Genomic DNA, 23,875 nt, shown 5'->3' on the forward strand with positions numbered 1-23,875 from the left:
GAATATAGAATACAAGAAATCACAACAGGGGTTCAGAAGAAACCACACGGTTATATTTGGACACGGTTAACAACAGGTCAGCTGGATGTTCAGGGAATATAGCACTGCGATTGTCAGTCTTAATTCAGGATGTGTCCTTTAAATGGGAAACTGACCAACTGGTGTGGCTGCATTACAGAACATTGGAGAGAGAGAGAGAGAGAGAGAGAGAGAGAGAGAGAGAGAGAGAGAGAGAGAGAGAGAGAGCGCCATGACAACCTTATTGACACGCTTAAATCATCTGATAAAGCATCTCTTCAATGTGCAGCGCCTCCTACAGGAAGACAACAGAGCTGCTCCATCAATATTTGATAACCTGTTGCTGGATTCGCTTCCTGATTACATCACATTGTTTTAGTCCGCTTTATGAAGCTTTTCTGTTTTTGTACACCACTTTCCAGCTATAACATATAAACTGTAAAAATATCCTGAAGCTTCAGTTCCATGTACAACCAACAGCGAGCATTGCAAAAAAAGCGTCCAGATTGAGACTACAGATAAACAGAATGATAACGGGCAGTAAAACAAAGACAGATGCTACCACGGCGATAAAATGAAAATACTTCCCAATGAAATGGGGGCACCACACAAAGAACTGGTGCAAAGATTATAATCGGAGTAATAAGGGGTATTTTATTGCATTATACTTACACTGCGCACTGTAAACACATATTCTATTTAACATCTTTAAAAACGTGTTTCAGCATTTACATGCTTTACATACTTAACTGCGGGCTTTGCAAATGGTCGGATGGCGTTTCGATGGTATACCTTCGTAAAAGCTCTGTGAATGGTAATGTACATGCATAGTAAGAAAACATGGATAGCTTAGCGTGTAAAAGCATAGTAAAGTGCAATACCGCAATGCAAAATCAGGTGGTAAACCTGTATTAAGGATAATAATCCCGGGACTGCACAGGGATGAATAGAAACGCTACATGTGGTGGAGGCGACAGCAGCTTATTATGCAACATATTATTCACTTTTAATAGCAACTGTTGAAATGTAAAAAAAAAAAAAATCACATTCAGTTTCAACAGCATGCCCACAGGTAGTGTTGGACAGCCTGATTAGTGGACGGCGCGCTCCTCCATAGCATCTGGGTGAGGATCAGTGGGGTTGACTGGGCTGTTGTACCTTCATCATTCAGACACTCCAATCAGATGAGCTGCTGATGCTTCAATTTGTTCTGATTGCTGCTCAGTGTTTTTTGCCTGTGAGAGCAACAAGCAGCCCAGATTGAAGCAGCTGTTTGTTCAGTTGTTTAAATGAGAGTGCTGTATTCACCCAGACAACAGACTCGACCCTCAACTGGATGTCATCACCCGCTTGTTCTGGAGGAGAGCTCAATCAGACCAATCACATAAGCGCTCTGTGCTGCTCTGCTGTGTTAAAATGTGCACAGCGGGGCAGTAAACGATCTGCATGAGACTACTGACTTTATATGGACAAGAATGCAAGATACAAATTAATGGTATTAAATAGAAGCTCAGAAATCACTTGACATTACCAGTTGATATATATGCCTTTGGGCAATGTGCTTTAAAACACTCCCCCAATGTCCACAACAACGTCCACGTGCGTGCATCCTATCCAGGCTTAGTTGTGGATGTATATTGCGCACACATGCAGAAGTGAACCCATATCTAGAATGGCTCTGGAATTACCCAGCCCAGTCTGCAATCGTGCAGAACATGGCTCACCCATTTAGGAATTATCATTTGGTTCAGGAGTAATTGTGGTATAATTTATGGGATTCGCTGGTCAATAACTATGAAACAAAAGCTTCCTTTGTCAGCACACGAGCTCAAGAGTGTTGTTGCTGTCATTTTTGCTCGTCTGATAAGAGCTTCACAATCCCACACTCACATTCTAGAACGGGTCGGGTGACACGCGCAACAGACCAGTACTTACGTACTAGAGGCTTTCCCATAGCCCATATCTCTCATATACAGTAGGGGAGACTGGGGACAGTTGTAACATGGGACGGATGCAACACCTTGAATTTCTCCAATCAGAAGCAAGCTAGAGTGCCAGCACTCACTCTGCACATGCTCAGTTCAGCTCTGTGCCAAAGCCCTGAGATTGGATCTACAAAAATCAATTTTTGTCCTAGTAGAGTGCATTTTTTCCCCAGGTTTCTTTTTGTGATATATACCTGTGTTACCCAGTTTATGGATCCAGGCTTTTAGCATTCTCATCCCGGATCTCTGTTCTTATAACTGACACAATGGATTGCTCTTAGTTATGTTGTTTCTTGCTGCAACATGAGGTCTAGTAATGGCTCACCGGGTTGGGGCCAGTTGTAACACATGTTACAATTGACCCCACACCATTAGCTGAACTATATTTGGGCACATAAATCTTGCACTGAAGGAAACTAAATGTTCATATATCACAACTGTGACAGAGTGACATATTCCTGCTTGATAAGGCCTATAATTTTAGGGATGTTAAAAAGTTTTAAAAGTAGGACAACAAAAAAGAATTGCCTTGAATGTGAACATTTTTATTTTTAAATAAAGATATTCAGTTTTTGAGTTAAATACAAACAAACATATTTGCTTCATGTGAAACTTGATTTATTCAATAAAACATTCGATTCTTGAGTTAAATTAAAGGTGGTGTTATTTATTTAATTATTCTTCACAGAATGTTACAGCTGACCCTGGCCATTATTATTTATTATTATTATTTATTTCTTAGCAGACACCCTTATCCAGGGCGACTTACAATCGCAAGCAAATACATTTCAAGTGTTACAATACAAGTAATACAATAAGAGCAAGAAATACAATAACTTTTGTTCAGGCCATGGGGTCAATTGTAACATGGGACACCTTAAAGTATGTATGTATATCAGCTCTTAAAACAGGATAACTATGATGATTGGTAGAGGACAGATGTAAGCTGTTTGTATCAGTCTGGTCAGACTAACTCAAATCATCTGTGCGTAATGGAGAGAAAGGTAAAAAAAAAATGTATAACTGTCCCCGGTCACCCCTATATGACACGGAATAATCGCACATACAACAAATTGTTGATTTTATTCATAATATTTTTTTTACTATTTTGTACAAATATAGCTTACACAGGCCAATTAAATCCAAACGACAAGCTTAATTCTAAACAACCACATAAATAAAGCAGTAAATAAATAGATATACAAATAAAATAAAACCGCTCCAGTTTGCGAACAAACGTTATGTTCTGATATTCAGGTCACTGTGGTAGCAATTAAAACAATTAAAAGGAGCGTGTTTCGCTTTTACAGATGTGCAATATTTTCAATCTATAGGCTACGGCGTGGAGCAAGCCTACCTGAGTATTCTCTGAGTCACAGGAAAGTAAACCGAGACTTCCGTTTTTCTTGCGTCTTCCGGAAAGCTATATTACATCCATCAAAACTCCATTAACATTCCAGGGTGAGCCTGCTTCTTGGATTTGTTTGCTCAGGTAGCAAGCTGTCGCCACTTGGCAAGCAACTTTTATCACATTTCACTTTATTTTGACACGTATCAGTTTTTATCAGAGTGGGGCTTTGTCAGTTTTATAAAGGAAAACTGATGAATAATAAATCATGCCTTGTTCGATTGATAGAGTTAAAGCACTGTTCAAACATGGCAATACAAAACACCCGCTCAATCTGCGGCGGTTACTTACTGGTGTCTCTTACAATTATGAAGACCACCATGTGAGGTCGATATTTTTGTATTATTAGATTTACTTGACCCCAAAATACGACAGCTTATGGACCACATAAGGAAGCTAAGACGAGATAAGAATATTTGAATTTATGTTCCAGATCATTCTGTGAAAGTTATCCATTAATATACAGTAACATTTCAGCACACTATAACCAAAACAGAATTAGTAAATTGCCATTCATAGCCGTTTATAGCAGTATACTGCTGTAAATTATAGCTAGTAACCGCGGTAAACCCTGCAGAATATGCCATCACCTGCTGCATTTACCGCATAGAAACAATGCATTTTGCAGCAATATATTCTGTGCAGTAAATCATAGAAAACATAGTAGTTACGACCCTGCAGTATTGTAGTGTTTAGTATAGAATACTTCAGTTAATGGCAGATTGTATGTAAACAGAATATCATTCCTCTGGACCCGGCTCTGGTTTTTATAGCTGGGGTTGCTGTCGGTGTAATAAGCATGCATTTATTTTTAAACGACCCATCTTCCCGACCGTAAGGAAGAACCACAATACTGAAGACCCCCTTCAAATGCAATGGACATTGCACGGTAAGCGTTCAGACAGTGTAGTTAGTAGTCAACAGCCCTGCGCACATTGCTAGGTCATCGGTTTGTTATTTAAGGCGGTCAGCAGCACTACAAACCGAGTGTTTAAGAACTAAACATACATGTTAAGGAACAACTAAGCACACGTTACTGGTTTAATCCAGCAGTGTGGAGTAGTGGTTAGGGCTCCGGACTCTTGACCGGAGGGTTGTGGGTTCAATCCCCAGTGGGGGGACACTGCTGTTGTACCCTTGAGCAAGGTACTTTACCTAGATTGCTCCAGTAAAAACCCAACTGTGTAAATGGGTAATTGTATGTAAAAATAATGTGATATCTGTATAATGTGAAATAATGTATAATGTGATATCTTGTAACAATTGTAAGTCGCCCTGGATAAGGGCGTCTGCTAAGAAATAAATAAATATATAATCGTCAGACAGATTATCGTGTGAAAGAAACACATTGAAGTGTAAAGTATATAAATGCGACAATGGGTTTATGTTTGGTTATTAAACACCTGATTATACACTCTGCTAGGTCGCGCACGGCGTTGTGTTGCTTTGATAAAGTTCTTTACATTTGTAAACAAGGGATCTTTTCAGATTCATGGCTACAGTATGTGCATTATGTATAGTTTAATTGATACAGGGCAGCTAAAACCATGTCATTACCTTAAATTCTAAATGGAAACCTTAACACCAAAAACTAAACGTCATATTTCAAACCCACAATTCTGGAGCATGTTATGTTACTATAAATATTGAATGTTTTGATTTTTTTTTTCTTTGATTTTAGTGCCTCACTATAAACTACTGTATGTAATTTAAAAACATTCATTTAGATAATGCATTTACAAAACGAATTATTCTGTGAAAGTAATGAATGCTAGCCCTGTGTAAGGGTGCTTAATACAGGTTTGAGTGTTTTGCTGGGTAAGAGAATGGTGGTCGCTGGTCGCGTTGAATAAAAGCACACATATCATTGGGAGGAATTTAAAGTGGTCACTTAGACCAGGTGGTCGCTAAATAAAGGTGGTCGCATGAGCAGGTTTGACTGTATGTTTTTACTTTCTATTATCTCTGTTGACATCAGCTGGGGAAAACTTTATAACTGTAAAATGTGTTACATGTGCTCCTCACACTGTACGTTAGGCTAGCAGCGCTAATAATAATAATAATAATAATAATAATAATAATAATAATAATAATAATAATAATAATAAACATTTTTTTAGACTATTTTCAGGAATCTTTACAGTTTATAACAAAATTGAGAAATTTAGACGTTGACTTTATATTTAAAAGCACTGTGTAATACAATAGATGCTTAGAAACTTTCTTTAAAAAAAAAAAAAAAAAACAGTCCATAAAAAGTATTTATAGTCCTTAAATGTTTAGGGCGCCTGCTTTTGCATGTGCTGATCTGATAGTCATGTTCTTTCCAGAGAAAGAGAACATTGGCATAATTCTAAACTAATTACACAGACTCGCGTTACTATTTCAGGTATAATTGCAATGTATGAAAGTGAACAGAAAGACGAAAGACTAGGATATCAAATCATATGGCTACTCTTTACGTTTCTGGTCCATTATATGGATTATAATGTTGTTGTTTTTGTGTGTTTTTTTTAATTGTAAAAGGAAATTACACCAAAAACAGAAAAGTTTCTCGGCAACATATCTGTATTATGTATGTATACGCGCCAAGAGAAACTTGGATTACTGCATGAAAATGTATGTGTTGTATTCTCAAATGTTAATTCAATTGCAAATTGATTTATATAAGAAAACAATACTGAAACACTAAATGCGCAATAATAATAATAATAATAATAATAATAATAATAATAATAATAATAATAATAATAATAATAATAATAATAATAATAATAATACGAAGAACCATATTTAAATATGTCTGTTGCGTGATAATACGTTGATGTCATTGAATAATGTAACGTGCTTTTAATCTGATAGAAACCGCGAAGTATATAACGTTGTTGGGTCATGCTAATGGCTAGAAAAACGTTGTACTATTTTTCTAATGTAATAATACAAAGTAAAGAGAAGAAAAAAATGCAGTTAAAAAACAGCAATTTGTTTGCTTAGATTTTAGAGTAAAGAAACATTATTTGACTGTGTGCATTGCTATTATTGCGCTTACTGAATTTGGAGGACACAGGAATGCCAGCAGTCTAATGTTCTCAATAGCTATAGATGTCATCTGAAGTTTAAACGCGTTGTTTGGGATCTAAAGGTTGACAGGACTGTAATCAGTCCCACTTCTGGACAGTATACAGTCGCGTGCACATGTATTGAAACACCCCATTGCTTCTGGTTTAGATATTTTGCGCATGAAATCGAACTACTGTGTAACTGAAAAACTCTGAAAATTGTCAAAACAGGTAAATTAGCGATTGTCTGATTTCATTGATGACTTTAATAGGCCACACCTGCAATTAATTTAAAATAGTAAGTGAACAGGAAAACAGCCACATATGGTAAAATGCAGGAGACTTTTTAGAAGGCGTTTCGATGCCTTATTAAAGCATAAAGTGGTCTAACATTTTCACACATGACTGACTATTGTTTTTATGATTACTGACCGAAAATGTAAATTCTCACACCCAGAGGTATATATATAATATAAAGGATATTGAGGTGTTTTCTAATAAATGTGCACACTATATACACAGGTATATGTGTTCGTACTGAGCCTTCCTCCTGCAGTGCAAAACAGCGAATAACTATAAAACATGCACAATGCAACCTGCGTCTATCGTGCAATTAAGTTGGGAAAAAGCCTTAATTACTTCCTTCCGAGAACAAAGGCAACAAATCACATCGTTAAGTATTACAAACTGCACGAATATGGTTGCTCTTAGCACGCGCTCGTTAAATTCGGGTTAGCGATAAAGCGGATTTAGCCTTTGCTTTTAAGAAGCCCTTGTTTAATCGCATGTGCGTTTCGAATGGATGGGCTCTGTACCGTGTAAATGCATTTGCTGCAAACCGTTCCCTTAATTTTAAAACAATTGACAAATATAAATACCATTAAGCGACATCAAATGGACCAAGTTGAGTGGAATACATTAGCTTGGATTTTATTGCCACCATAGGGGCTCCATTATGCCGTATCCTGATTGAAAGATTCGTTGAATTATCTTTTTAAACCTCTCATGCAAATACGATTGGCGTGATCAAATACATCGTTAAACGGAAATTGCTTCTTGTGTACGTTTTCTGTAAGTATATTAAATGAAGAACCACGTTTGATTAAAAAAAATAAAAAATAAAAAAAATTAACTAATGCATTTTAACCCCCCGGAGCAGTTCTGTGTGTTATATGTGGAACTTGAGTAACTGTAACCTTCAGTTTTATATGATTATACTGTACAATTGCAACGTTTTAAGCAAGCTGAATTCAGTTTTGTACTTTATCATTTCTACGGAATTCAAACGTTTTAATAAGAAGCAACTTAGAACAATAATATATTGCAAATACTTTTTTTTCTTTTTATTTATATATTCTATACAACAAGGATTGTATTCCTCTCAGGCGTATTGAGTCTTAAAATAAAAACACAGGCCAGGGGTTGAAAAGGGTAGGCTGTTATTTCATGTTTAAATGCAAAATGAATGTTTCCTCATATCTAAAACATATTTAATCTTAACAAGGCTTGACAGATTATTATTATTATTATTATTATTATTATTATTATTATTATTATTATTATTATTATTATTATTATTATTATTATTCGTAGTATGAGATTTAACGTTCAAAATCTCTGATATAAAATCATTTTGAATAGCAATGGAAGGGAGCAACACGCTGTACTTGCTGCGTGTTTTTTGGGGCGTCTAAGAGGCGTCTGTCTCGCTTACTTGCAGTTTTCTCGTTAAGTAGGACTGCTCTATCAGTAATTCACGATAATAAAATACTTTTTCACAGCCGAAGCTGTAATTGGTTTACAGCCCTGTGTGTTGATTTATCCATAAGAGACGCAGTTAAATGGCTCGAGAAAGTAATTGCCTAATGGATTACACAGAGTAAAGATGCCCAGCGCTCCGGTTCATGATGCGGGTAAGGGCAATGGAATCATAGCGGAAGCACATCGAAACCTTAATGGGATTGAAGGGCTGGGATTTATGCAAACTGCAGGAAAAACATTGACCTTCACGTGTTGATTCGAGGAATATTTTATATTTCATTGGTAACATTAAAAAAATAATATATGCCATCCAACGAAGCACTACTGTGATCTAAAACTAATTTAAAAAGCCCGGTATTTATTTGTTATTCATATTACAAACACGCTCTGAGAAACGACGTTGTTTTATTAGTCTTGACATAAATCGAACTAGATTCAATAAATTAGTGGTTTGAGTAATCCTATTCCCGATTTACCCTTATACAATAATTTCCATCCAAACTCGAAGACTTTTGACTAAAACGAGAACAGCATACTACGTCCTCATTAGAGCGTTGCTTTTTCTTTTTTTTCTTTTTTTTTTTGGCACCGACCTAGAAAACCTAAATGGGATTAAATGAAGCATTTTAATGGTACAAATTTGCAGAAATGTACAATTAGCCCCAGAGTGCAAAGCAAACAGCCCTGCTTCAGTGAGAAAGCCTCAGCGAGCGCAGGTAAAAGGATCTTTGTCCTTTGCGGTAGCTCCCCGCCTCCTCATATCCTCGTCACCTAGTCAACCACCTCCAACTTCTGGCTGGTTATCGCTAAAGGTCAACACATATTTCATCCATGCTGGTGAGAATTCGAGAGAATACACCCTTGGGAAATCGATGCGTTCACTATCGGTCGCTGTATTGATAGCGGCCTGATATTTACCAATCAGGGTAAATGGTGCAATTGCCTGCATGAAAGGTAAATATTTCAAAACTGCGAATCCTGAGACATTTCACTTTTCGCGACTCATATGAGACGCAGGTTCATTTCCCACAGGTCTCAGTAAAGGAAAGTGTGTTGTGTTAGTTACAATAATGTTAGGGTTTTAGATGCTGTGTCTGAGGGTAATAATATAACCCATGCAAATGACACAGACCCGCCCTGTATACAAAACGCCAGTGATTCACACCAAGCAAGACCTTTAGGGTTTATTTTTCTGGAAACTGCCGTGGCAATAGTGTTTAAAGAATATTCACTACGTTTTTCAAAAAGGTATGTGTTTGTCTTTCTTGAGCTTTTAACGTGGGCGAAACTGCAAAAACAAACAGAGCAATGAATAAAACTCCGAAACTTGGTGCTTAAAAGTTTAAATATGTTTCCATGTGTTTAACAACAATGGAATACTAAGTAGTACTTGTATTGCGTGCTTGTGGAAAACAGAAGCCTATCTATCTGGGAGTAGAATCAGCCTTTTTTACTTTATGTTTGTGTTTATTTGTAATCAGTGGTCCTAGGCCTTTGTGAATAAAGAGTTGATAAGAATGTCAATAGTACAACTGACAGAGCAAGGCTGGTGTCTGGTATCCGAGATTAAAGTTTTTAACTAAAGGATTTCTGGAGCGATACGCTCTCACCAGAACCCCTGCCTCCCCTCCTGTGTTAGCCTTGAATTAACCCTTTTTGACACATGATAGGTGTAGCTCAATGCTCCACGTGTGAACGTTAGGGTTTGCCAAAGGAATTGATTGGCACTCGGACAATTTTCCATTATTATCAATCTGCACAAAGTGGAACAAAAACACAGCCAACCGCGTGAAGTTTGCCTTGTGATTTTATCTTTGAAAAGGCAAACCTATAGGTTGTCGACCTTTGGGTCACGTGATTGTGTAGACACGCCTACGCGAACCCATTGCTAGACCTGCACAAACTACAATCCAGGTAGTCTTGGCAAGTACACTCAGCATTACTCTCAGAGCTTGGGTAGTTTTTATGTTGCCCTCTGAGCCAGACCCCTCCAGTCATGAACAGTGAACAGCACTATTATGCCTCCGCTCAGCTTTACAAGGATTCGTGCGCTTTTCAGAGAACGCAGAGCCAGGACTATAACCACAGCCCACCGCAGTGTCTGTACATGGGGCGGCAGCAACTGGCTTCTTTCTCCACACCGGCCCTGGGTGGTGTAGAGCAGGGCAGCCCTCCGGACATTTCTGCTTATGAAATACCGCTAATTCCCGAGGACCCCGGCGTCTCCCACCTTCATCACCACGCGTCTCAGCATCACCACCTTAACCACCAGCAGGTGATGGGATTCGGGGACGTGGCGGAGATGGCACTACTCGATGAGCGCAGCAGGGTCCAGCTGCCGTTCCCCTGGATGAAATCCACGAAATCGCACGCCCACACCTGGAAAGGACAATGGCCAGGTAAAGGATATCACAGTGAGAGTGAAACTTTGGGTGTTCAAAGTTTTAAACATGAGTTCAACTTACCATTTAAAAATCATAGATGGTAGGGTTAGCAAACTATTATTATTATTATTATTAGTAGTAGTAGTAGCAGTAGCAGTAGCAGTAGCAGTAGCAGTAGCAGTAGCAGTAGTAGCATTCAGGTTTCAATAGCACTCTATTATAGTCTATCGGTTTACTTCCTAATCCTGTGTTGCATATTCCACTCTTTTACAAACGCCTCTAATAAATATTTTATTAACACTTATGTTCAGTCAGTTGCAAAATGCATAAATTCAAGCTTTTAACACGAAACTACACAAACGTCACCTCGGTTATTTCTGTGCGTTTTCTAGACAACTATTGCATTGTGTTTTGAATGGCGCGCAAAGTATAAAACTATCAAAACGCATTTTTGTTCAATTATATTACTGTTCCATACTGTAGTGTACTCGTTTCCAGGAAGTTTTATACTGTACAATTCTGTTATTCTGTCAGATACCTAACGCTCCGTTATATTGCCTTTTAAATTACAATAGACCCATAAATATATATCCATAAATAACTATATTAGGACTACTACTACTACTACTACTACTACGACGACGACTAATGCTGCTGCTGCTGCTGCTGTTGCTGCTGTTGTTGGTAGCTGCAAACGAGTAGTATAATTCTTATAATTCAATTCAAGGCTGCATGTAGAAAGGCACGTAGGCCTAGTATATATATATATATATATCTATAATATATATATATATATATATATATATATATATATATATATATATATATATATATATATATATATGCTACCACAGTGGGTTCTGGGTCCACTGCTGTTCCCCAAAAAACAAGCCGGTTGTTATAATCTGCTGTAGTCTGCTGAAAGTCACTCAGTCATTAGTATAGTATTTAACAGTATATATTGACCCCACTATATCGTACAGTGCTATCGTACAGTGCTTTCTAGAAGATCGAAAGGCCTACAAGCAATGGTGTATCTGAACTGTTTTCAATGTGAAATGGCGACTGTCCGAGGAAACGACATTAGAAACCCAATTTCAACATGTAGGATACATGGCCCCTTAGATATATCTACAAGCTCAATTCCCCTTACAGTGTAGCTGTACCCAACACGTTTTAAACATGGAGTCGCTAAGCAGAGCGCCGGAACATGCAATCTATGTGCAGTACACTTACGGGCATTTGAAATACCCCCCAACAAAAAGCATGAACTTGTTAGATGAGGCATTCCATTTTGTATGTGTAATTTAATGATATGTTGTAATCGATAATAAGGAGCAGCAGCAAGGCACGCGTGATTGAAAACAAGGATCTACACGGCGAAAAATCAGGAACCTGCTCTACTGCAACGCCGTCTGCTAGAAAACGAAGCAGGAGCACGCACACACACTGACACACACACACACGCGCGCACACACTGACACTGACACACACACACAAACACTGACACACACACGCGCGCACACAAACTGACGCACACACATACACAGACACACACACGCACGCACATACACACACGCACATACACACACGCACGCACGCACGCACACACACACACATATGATATGCCCAGTGTATAAATACAAATAAACATTATTACTGGTAACGTTAAAACAAACATTATTATTATTATTATTATTATTATTATTATTATTATTATTATTATTATTATTATTATTATTATTATTATTATTATTCAGGTTTCAATAGCGCTGTAATATATACGTTTATAACCTAATCTTGTTCTGCATTTAATCAAGTGTTTATCATGGAACTCTATCTGTCTATCTATCTATCTATCTATCTATCTATCTATCTATTGAATTGTGGTTTGTCACACTTGAACAAAAGTTATTGTATTTCTTGCTCTCATTGTATTACTTGTATTGTAACACTTGAAATGTATTTGCTTACGATTGTAAGTCGCCCTGGATAAGGGCGTCTGCTAAGAAATAAATAATAATAATAATAATAATAATAATAATAATAATAATAATAATAATAATAATAAAAATAATAATAATAACTATCTATCTATCTATCTATCTATCTATCTATCTATCTAATATATAATATATTAAAATGGTATCTAGCTGGAAAGTATCTTTTAAAATCATTAAATACATGGTGGAAATGGTGGCAAAATCTTGATGTATCAGGTTTAGATGTTTGAGGGCAGCTGTATTTAGATCTGGCACTTTTTGTATGTGGGATAACAATATAATATAATATTGAAAGTATTTCATTTATTGCATTGCTTATTCTTGGGGTATGTTATAGAGCAGTTTAGAAACAGAATGGGTCTGTATGTAGGGCCAAGGGTGTCTGTTTCTCTCCTTGTATGCAGCATATCATCTGAATATAAATATTTCAAGTAAACCATGTTTAACTCCACAATACGTTGTCTTGGAGAAAGGGATTTTTCTTCACATTACCTGCTGCTCACAGAGAACAGGCTGGTTGGAAGAGAAGCACCTGGTTGCTGGCAACAAAGGTTACATCTCAGGGAAAATATATTGCAGAGTAGAACAAACCGGATTCCAGCCTGAGGTGCTGTGGGGTCTGTTGTCTCTGTCGCCTTCTGTGCTGTAGCAATTAATCGTCAGAAGCGCAAATTGGCAAAACCCATTGGTTTGTCCGCTGCTGCCACCATTTTATTTAGTCGTGATTGTATGCTTTTACACTGTCTTGAGGAGGTAGGCGCTGACAAACTGGGAGGCGAGTTGAAGCAAATTATTATATTCTAGATTTTTACCATCTGTAGAAACAACACTGCTTTCTTTACATAAAGAGAAAACATAACTATTGAAATATGTGTTGCAGTACAACAAGACACAGGTATGTCTTCATGAATGAAATGCTTGTCAAAGATTGGAAGAATTCTGTAAACTGCATTTAAATTAAAATGTACATTTTTCAAGAAAACAGATTTTTTCATATATTTGGAATATATGAATGCAAATTATTTTGGGTTAAATGCAACAAAAATGATCGTCTTAAAAATATAAAGCAAGCTAAACCGCGTTTTACGAAGGACACTTCAATACTACAGGCCTATATATAGTTTAGAATGACAAAATACATTTCTCGGTAGGCCTAATAGTTTCGGTAAAGGCCAATCATCAATTAACAGTTTTAATTTACTGATTTACTGATTCATGTGGATTTGCTGCCATTTATTAAGAAAAGGGTAACCACAATGTGAAATAAATATCGTGAAACACTTCTAGTCCTTCCTCGTTATTCAAAATCATTTCCATTATTGAGTACTGTGGAGCGCGTGGATTCCAAAAGAGGGTTCCTGCGGGCGTTCTATATGGAACTCTTCGAACCATATGTAGGGTTCTGTATGGGGCACTGCGGTTCAATGTGGTGCTTTTGTAAAAAAAAAAAAAAATTAAATGAGTTTGTATTCTACTGTTTATTGTGCATAAGGTATCACAACAAACATTATGCAATAGTTATAGGGATATTATTTTTCTTCTCCTTCCAGTGTTTAAATGCTGAGTTACACACACGGTGAAACTGTCGGAATATTCAAGCCAATGTGAATGCCTTTAATTTTCGAGAATAACTCCTGCGATACATGGTACAGGGTGTTGTGATATACTCGGTGTGATTGTATTCGTCCTCTCTAAAGCATGGCACGGTTTGGACACCTGTTTCCCCAGGTAGTGGAGCAGCTTGTGAATATTTCGACAGTTCGCTTGATAAAAGGATAGTTTGTTAAGTAACTGCAGGCTGTCAAGTCGTGTTTGACGAATTCGTTAACTACAATGCAAATGTAATAGATTATTCGATATGAATACACATCCTGTTTGTCATTTTTGTGTGTATAAAGCGCTAATATCCCTAAACAAAATAATACAAGCATCGTATTAACAGCTGCGAAAATGTGAAATAATAGCAACACACAGCAATACATTTTATATGCGTAAATAAACGAATGCATTTTAATAGTGTAACAAGTCTATGTTGGAACGATGCCCGCCTTGAGCACATGACGAAATAACATGCTAAACTAGACTGAGGGATTCTAGAACACAAAACGTCTTTGAACAGTCCAGGGTTCTATTTCAAAATAATTTGAGAACTGTGCTGAGAAGTGATTGCATTCCCTCTTGATCTTTTCCACTGACCTCTTTCGTTTTTTTAATATGGCGCTAAAATTGATTAAAGTTTCTGTAAATCAGTGCCGACGCTAGGACTTACTGGGCCCTGGTGCAATACAGCGCAACCGAAAGGAAACCTTTTGAAAATAAATACATCGGCAGCAAAATCCGAACCGGTCAAAAAAAGAGCCTTTTTATTTTCCAACAAACCATATTAACGTTATTTTAAGACGCGAACAAGACAGTAATCGATATCCAAACATTTTAATAATCAATGATGTAACAAGATTAATCAATGTGATTAATACCTCGATTTAGTTCGTATTTAAACATATTAATAGCTTCAAATTAGTCACAAAACGTATAATCATATAGGTATCAATTGGGTTTTTAAATTAATGTTATGGAGTTATATGAAAACATTTCTATAAACACACACACACACACATCTCTGCATCTTAACTTAGCCCACAGTGCAAATACATTACAAAACATCATTCTGTGAACACATTTAAATGAATATACCAGATCAGCATGTCGTTTTTTTAATACTGGGGTTCTACCCTCCCTTACTTAAGGCTGCATTCCGTGAGGCGGACAGACTTGGACAGACTGGGACACGGTCAGCTTGTTCGATGAGGATATGGCGCCGCGTAGGCGTGTAGTTCCGGTTCTGTTCTCTCATCGGCTGGCAGTGATTTGGGGATGCTGTTTGTGCATTGTTGGGATGATTTTTCATACAGGCAGAAAGTTCCAAGCGGTACTTATATCATATGTAATAAACTACAACATTAATATTATAGGTCAAATATATAGACATGTCGCTATACAGTCCAAACCATCGTAAGTCGAGGCTACGCGTGTTGCATTTTGCCAGTGTTACATGTACAGTTGTAATTTACCTAGAATACTGTGAATTAGCACTACAGCTATGGCCAAAAGGTTTGTATCTCCCTATATAGAGTCGTGTGAAACCTGCTGAATAATGCTATGTTAACATATTGAATTACATACCGCTTTGTAGTTTTCCATAATTAACGAAAAACTGACAGCAATTTTAAAATATGACATTTCGAAATCCAACATGAAATACTACTATTAGTATAAGTATCGTTCTGTAGTTTATTTAATTAGATGATGTTAAATAAAACATCTAAAGAATCTTTTTTTTGTCTCAATCCAAAAAAAAAAAAAAAGTGTAGGTGATACAGAACTTTTGTCCGAGCTGCCTGCGTGGCTCCGCCACGTCTCACCGCGTGGAACTGCTCCTCGAGCAGACCGGGCTGTGCGACCCAGCCAGCAGAACCCGAGGCTGCAGAATCTAAAACGCAAAATGATTATTATTATGATTATTATTATTAAAAAATGGTAGACAATTCAATAAAATGAATTTGTTCCATTTGTATCCAAAATAACTCAAAGCGATGTCTGTTTTTGTTTTTGTCATATTGACGCCGGTATGGACTTTTGCATTTAAAGCTCATTTAACGGGTGCAAGCTTGTCCCAGTGCTAACTGTTAGTGAATGTGTCTCTCAAGGAAATCGAGTGCTTTACCAGTGCCGTTTCAAGCCCTTCAATCGACTGCAGCAGCCTATCCATGCGCGGGAGTGCAGTGTAAATACAGCGGTCACGACATCGGTATAATGCACAGTACTCAGCTACTCCGAAACGCGTGTGATAGATACACGTATACGTTGAACTTCTGAACGCTCTCTGTATATTACAGTATTAACCAGTCTGGATTGCTATTGATCTTAGCCGCTTTTACCTAGACCAAGCATTAATCCAAGACACTAAATTATTCAATGTTTTCAAAAGATTAAAACAAACTGCCTTAAATTAAATGCCCGCTGTGTTGATATATAATTTTATAATTATAAAGAAAGAGTAATGTAGTCTTTGGAAGTTGAGACCAGCCTCTGGCAGACTTCTGTAGGGCGATATTTTTGGTAAAACCCGTTTTAAATACACAGCAGGTTTTAATTCTGCTTTCAAACCGTTGCGCCCGTGTGAAACGACGCTGCTGTGGCGATATCCCTATATTTACTGAGAGTGAGAGTAACCGATAAGATTAGCCTAACACATGACTAATACAATTCAACTTTCATGATCTAAAACTCGCTATCGCGATGCTACCTGTTTGTGCTCCCGGGCCTACTGAGCTGTGTCTTCTATGCGAATTGAACCTGTCAATAACTAGAAATGACGCAGTTTACACGTCATGGATATTCGATTTTTGTCTCACGCGAAATATCCTCTCTCCGGAGGTTTGACACAAGAGACATTTACTGCGCCGGAGAACCAAATGTTCAACAACTAAACAGAAATGGAATGGAACAGATCATAAAGGCAATAGGCTGTATTTGAGATACACAGAAAACAAATCTTTACCAAGACACAGCTCATCAGGCTGTACAAAATACGAGCAAAACCCCTAGAATTGCTATTTAATTCGTAAACACTTTATTTACAGTATGGGTTGTGGGTTCAATTAAGGGCTTTTGTCAAATGCATTCTAACCTGCCAATCGATATGGTATCATTCTCCGATGTGCTATAATAATAATAATAATAAATAATAATTTACATACATTTCATTATTGGATTTGGTTTGTTTTGTTTGTATTGAGATGAAAGAGTTTTGATTGTAGCTATTTCCTGTTTTGGCGTCCATGACCTATATTCACACTATTGCACGCGTAATCAGTTTTTATGCGTTTTTCCACAATGTTAAAAATACTTACTGGGGAATCTCAAATCCGAACCAATGATGGCTGCTCCAGGAAAATCCAGTTACATTCCAGTCCCATCTATATATGCAGGGCGACACCAATTCATCCAGTGCATACATTAGCGGGTGAACATTAGTGACCTCTTCTCGTTCGTGCATTTTCTTATGTACTCACTTGTGTTTTTACACTAACCTTTATTGAAATCCTATGATAATTATTGTATAGTTCTGCCAAAGTATTGTAGTTTACACGAATCGATTAAATATACTACTTTGGTATGGATTTCTTCCTCCCTCTCCCTTACATTCTTGGTAATACTATATATGCAAGCTGAGCCTCCTGTGCTGTCATTATTATTATTATTATTTATTTCTTAGCAGACACCCTTATCCAGGGCGACTTACAATTATTACAAGATATCACATTATTTTTTACATACAATTACCCATTTATACAGTTGGGTTTTTACTGGAGCAATCTAGGTGAAGTACCTTGCTCAAGGGTACAGCAGCAGTGTCCCCCACCTGGGATTGAACCCTAACCACTACTCCACACTGCTGCCCAAGCAGTGTGAATAGAAGCAGTATGAATAGAGCCTAAGCCACATCAAATACATACATATTAGAAATGGTTGTGAAGCTAACGGATGTGAACCCTGATTTGAATGCTTTATTTCATTTCAAAGCTCTGCTGTCTGTGTTTTCCACAGGTGGGTCGTACATGGCGGAGCAGGAGGAAAACAAGCGCACAAGAACCGCGTACACGAGAGCCCAGCTTCTAGAATTAGAGAAAGAGTTTCTCTTCAACAAATACATATCCCGACCACGGAGAGTGGAACTGGCGGTGATGCTCAACCTGACCGAGAGACACATAAAGATCTGGTTCCAGAACCGGAGGATGAAATGGAAAAAAGAAGAAGACAAAAAGAGGACGAGGAACGGTGACCCAGAGCAGGACTCCTCCGTCTCCTCCGGGGATTTGAAGGACGAGCTCTGCGGCGCTTCGACTCTGCAGACCAGGGAATTGGTCACCGCCAGCGTCGCGTCTTCTCCGCAGACCAGCATCACCCAGGGGTCCGCGTTAAGAACCCCCGCATGATGATAATCACGATGGACAGCTGGAAATCAAACATGTATTATATTACTGTACCCGGAAGAGTGCTGAAAAAGAGACGGCGAGATTCAGTTAAAGCGGAACCCGTGTGGTAACATTAACACCCCTTTCAGAACTAAACGTAATCCTCAGAAACGGAAAGTAAATGAAGCATTTTTATTGGAGGGGATGATGTTCAGGGAGCTTTTAGAAGGACAAACTTCCCAGAAAAGTGCTTGATTTGTGTTCTGGTTCACGAGGATCTCCTAGTTTCTTTGGACTGGTTCCCCCCACGCGGTCAACGCCGCCGCCTTTCCCCGTGTTTTTACCGTCTGCTTTCTGCATGGTGGAGAAGACTGCGTTCTAGCGTGCGTTTACCAAAGAAACATAGCAGTGAGGCTTTGATACTTTTGCACTAGAAAACAATGAATTATCATCATTATTATGAGTATTATTACTATTACGCGCATTAATGTGGATTACTGGATTTAGAGACTGCCAAGGTTACTGTAGAACGATATATAATGGCGTGATTACTTTTCTTGCTTCACAGCTGAAGTATGGATTTATTTCCCGAAACGTCTTGTGTACATCCAAATTTATATATATATAATCCAAGGAGGCTGAAATATCACCTGCATTATAAAGTATAATAATAATAATAATAATAATAATAATAATAATAATAATAATAATAATAATAATAATAATAATAATAATGCAATTGCCTTTGTAGTATTTGTTGTTTAAAAAACACTGTGAATTGAGGAAATGTGTATTTATTTTCAAACGTTGTGAATCACGAAGTATAACATGATTCCTGGTAGTTTTTTTAAACAATGTTGCTGATTGTGCATTGCACACCCTTTACAACCTTTAAAACCATTGAGTTATTATAACTGTACAGGAATATACAACAAGCCTTACTGTCTGTGTCTGTTTCACTCGTCAGTCACGTGTTTATGTATCGCGTATGACTGTCTGTATAATACTAGGGATGTATATGAGTTACTGTGTGGATCTCTCATCACATTGCAGTACTAAGTGATTGTAATAAAGAAATGTGGGGATCCATTTCATATCAACATCATTTTATTTGATCGATTCCTAACCTGCCAGTATAATTCTTTAAATTCATCTCTACAGATCTGGTTAAATGCACTAGAAGTGTTGATGGCTACGAGTTCAGACGTGCACTTGAAATGCTGAATTATCAATTACACTACATTTGGTTTGTAACAAAGGTAATGACAGCATGTTGTGAATACTTGCATGCATGCTACATCGCTTTCCAGGGTAGTTATGAAGGTTTATGCACGTAGTTAGAGAGTCCTGTAGACTTTGTGACTACACGAGGAATGCTATATACAGCCTGATTTTCAGAAGGCGCAGTTCTACAGAGAATATCGAGCTCTCAATGCATTTGCACTGTGAGTTTTTTTGCTACCTAATTATGCGACTCGATTTTCAACAGGGGCAGGTTAATTTCTCCGACTCGCAACGCCCTTTGCGACTCCTGCTTACGACTGCTTTAATTGAAACGACAATTGATTTTCAGGTTCACTAACAAGCCAATTAGTCACATTGCAATAGTCTGGACTTCCATTCAACTGGAAAACAACGAGGCAGCGCACATGTAGTCGCAACAATTGGAAAAAAGAAAGGAAAAATACATTCTTAGCACCCAAGTTGAGCTTTTGCTCGATGATATTTTAGCACATCAAAATGTTCTTTTCGACAAAAGCTCAGGAGCCACTGCTAAATAATAATAATAATAATAATAATAATAATAATAATAATAATAATAATAATAATAATAATACAGCGTGCCTATAGAAAATAAAACAATCCTTAATTTATTTCAATATCACAATGTATTCTCTGATGCAATATTAATATTCATATTCTTTACATGCAATCTCTGAATGTTTCTGTATGTTTGTGAAAAATCATAATAAAAATGTTAAACATTAATGTGCGTTTGTTACATGTGTTTTCGAATGGTCATATGTTAATTATGTGTTTGATATATTCTAACATTAGCCAGCCTCCACTTATAAACCCCTGATCGAATTTTCTAAACAAAGCGCTGTTCACATTAAACTTGCACAGTTAAAGAATGATGATGTCTTCATTCCTTGAATCTGGGGATATTGCAACATGTGTGCAATCTAGTACACCGAGCACGTTTGGGAAGCCAGATAACTGATAATATTTGTGTTGGGTTCTATTTTGTTCCACATCCCCAATTGGAAATGGTGTACACCCTTGCCCCACGGAAAAGTGCGACATCAGTCAGTATCTTTGACATGGAAGACTGTCAGATGCCTGATCTGTCCCCAGGTGTTGTCTGAATGGCACCTGTTGCATGGAAATGAAGGGCTACTGTAACCTTTACAGGTACAGGCATAGCGTGACTGCGGGCTGTTTGTGATTCTAAATCAAGCTTAAGCAGATCACACAGCTCTGTTATAGCGCCTATATCCGATCTGTATCTACGCATAACTGGTTGTAGAGTTAGATCTAGAAATGTCTGACGGGGACGAACTATTCTGGGTTTACGGCAGGGTCGTGTTTTCCTCGTCCCTTCCCTCTCGTGATGCAGTCGGAGAATCGGAAGCGCTTGGATATCCTCCTTTGTAGATCACAGTTCAGTCGTCCTGTCAGCGGTCACAGTTATCACAGCTCAGTAGCCCTGTCAGCGCTATTTTGGTGTTTTGCACTGTTTTAAAATAAAGCGTTATTTGCAAAATAGAACCAATTATGCATTTCAATTGCTTAACAAGCTGTATTGCGAGTGTGTTTTCAAAAAAGTGCAAAGCCTACAATTCCATTGCGCCTGCACTGACTTCTACGACTTTTGAAAATACAGTTTGCAACTTGTCTGGAGTCGCAAAGGTGTTTTGCGCCCTGTTTTTCCCTCTGCCCCTTTGGGAAACCAGGCTGATAGTGTCTAATGATAAAGCGTTTACCATTTATAAAGTGTTCCAATTTCTGACACACGAACATGACTATTGTTTTTAGAACAGAGGCGTTCTAGAGTCTTCCCCTGGTACCCGGGGTTGTATTCAATACAACACTTGTATTCCATGTAATGGGTTCTAAATGGAATCATATGATCTAATAGAACCGAATTATTATATAGATTCTATAAGCGATTTATTCCGAATTGTAACACCAAATTCAATACAAACAAAAACAGAGTAAAGCTGAGGGAACACTGCCACTTTTCAGGAACAGTGTTTGAAACCTGTTCCAGGAGACCGGGAGACCTATTCTGAGGCAACTTTGGACTGAAAACCGAGTCTCCTGAAACCAAGTTCCAATCCACAAGAGGCTTCGTGTTCCCTCAGCTTCAGACTACTTACAAGCCCTTACATTAAATGTGTTAGTTGTTTGTTTCTGGTTTGGTAATTATTTTGTGTCTGTATTTTTATTTCTGAAAACACTTGCTAATAACAATATTGTTATGAGGTTTCCTAAAAATATCAAATGTGAGACTCTGGTCTTTAGGTCAAATATACAGTTATTACAGCAATTATTAAGACATGGGTCTTCGTGTTACATATTGACCGCATTAAAACATGAAATGTGGTCGACAATTTCCACACAATTTTATACTTTCTGAACATTTAAAAAACAAGCATACTAGAAGGTTCCTGTGGGCGTTCTATATAGAATCATTAGAACCAGTGGCACAATAGAACGTTCAAATATGAAGCGTCTAATTCTGGAACCCCTAATGGTTCTATAATGGTATCGAATCCAGAACTCTGTTCAGTTATATAACAACGGCCCTTTGATGTAAAATAAAAGTTTATTCTAACACCATAAGGACCCTTTGGGAAAGATGAAAGTAAGCAAGTCCAGTCTTAAAAAGGTTCCCCATCAAACATCTCTTTAAAATAAAGCGTTGTGCTGTAGCCCGGAAGCTCTTTCATGGGAACCCAACACGAAATGCAATGACGAAGACGTTTTGATTAATTTTATAGAAATTCTCACATTGTGTCAACAACATCCGATACGGTTGTTACCACTGGACTGGTGAGAATGTGTCACTGACTTCATGTCACTGATATAACCTAGCCAAAGCCTGCCTCTCTTATCATTATTATTTATTTCTTAGCAGACGCCCTTATCCAGGGTGACTTACAATTGTTACAAGATATCACATTATTTCACATTATACAGATATCACATTATTTTTACATATAATTACCCATTTATACAGTTGGGTTTTTACTGGAGCAATCTAGGTAAAGTACCTGCTCAAGGGTACAGCAGCAGTGTCCCCCACCTGGGATTGAACCCAGGACGAATTTTCAGCATACACATAAGTATAGGTGTTTTCAATTGATTTCAATGTATACCAAAATGGTCTTCTTCTACAATGCCTGAGTTTCATACTGGATTGACAATAACCCCATGCCTTTAAGAGCTGACGCAGGCATTGATGATATTGTGCATGTTATTAAACCACACTGAAAACCAATTCCATGGGAGCAAATTACTGTCGAAACGTGGCCCCTTGTGGCAGCACATGTGAACTGCACTTTAAACAAATCTGCACGCATGGGAGCGTGCTTACAAGAAAGAAAGAAAACAACACATCTATCCTTTAATCATATACACCTGAGGAGTGGATTTTTACTATACGCCTCGCTCTTCTATCTTAAAATAGTTTTTTTTGAACAGGTACAATAAGACTAAGGTTTCTAGCAGCAGTGCTTTGTGAAGCCCGCCCCGGCGGTGTAATACAGAACAAAGCCGTGTATATGATCTAAACGGACGTGAGTCTGAATGGATGTGTTGAGCTGTTTAACTGAACTCTCGTTTTCGGAAGGTTTCACAGCCGCAGAATATCGATCCACTTTATACAACACTGCCATCTAGAGAAATGAAAGAACAGCAAGCATGCGCAGCCCCAGGTCCTTTGAAACTGTATCAGCAACAACCTGACTCGGGTTCGATTATTAACAGTGACAGGTCAATAATAATCGCAAATCTGCATGTAAATGAAGCCTGCTTTAAAGACCTGACCTTTGTGTGATGCGCTGGGGAATGCTGGCGGTTGAGGAAGCACAGTCCTTCCGTTTTCATTTTGAATTACCTGGAATCAGATCTGGTCTTAGACTGTTTCCAGTTGCCGGTTTCACCAGACTGTAAAACGCATCTGGTTTGTGGATAGTCTCCTTTTCATTTTTGATTACGAACCTTTTATGTTTCCGAGACAGACAGCAGAATCGATTTAGCTTGCTACATTT

General features: G+C 37.9%; 1 protein-coding gene across 1 annotated transcript; it reads left to right on the forward strand.

Annotated features, from left to right (window-relative positions):
- Window positions 1-10,143: 10,143 nt before the first annotated feature.
- On the forward strand, window positions 10,144-19,184 carry LOC117972671 (pancreas/duodenum homeobox protein 1-like). Its single transcript, XM_034922525.2, has 2 exons — window positions 10,144-10,630; window positions 18,229-19,184. The coding sequence occupies exons 1-2, from the start codon at window positions 10,228-10,230 to the stop codon at window positions 18,615-18,617; spliced, it is 792 nt and encodes a 263-aa protein (XP_034778416.2). The 5' UTR covers window positions 10,144-10,227; the 3' UTR covers window positions 18,618-19,184.
- Window positions 19,185-23,875: the final 4,691 nt, after the last annotated feature.

The sequence above is a fragment of the Acipenser ruthenus genome, chromosome 9 (assembly GCF_902713425.1).
Source record: "Acipenser ruthenus chromosome 9, fAciRut3.2 maternal haplotype, whole genome shotgun sequence".
NCBI classification, from domain to species: domain Eukaryota; kingdom Metazoa; phylum Chordata; class Actinopteri; order Acipenseriformes; family Acipenseridae; genus Acipenser; species Acipenser ruthenus.

What these genes read in the sequence shown, in the direction of transcription:
- LOC117972671 (XM_034922525.2), top strand. Translation starts at nt 10,228, where the DNA reads ATGAACAGTGAACAGCACTATTATGCCTCCGCTCAGCTTTACAAGGAT. An exon ending in CTGGAAAGGACAATGGCCAG is followed by an intron (nt 10,631 to 18,228) that starts GTAAAGGATATC and finishes TGTTTTCCACAG; the next exon opens with GTGGGTCGTACATGGCGGAG.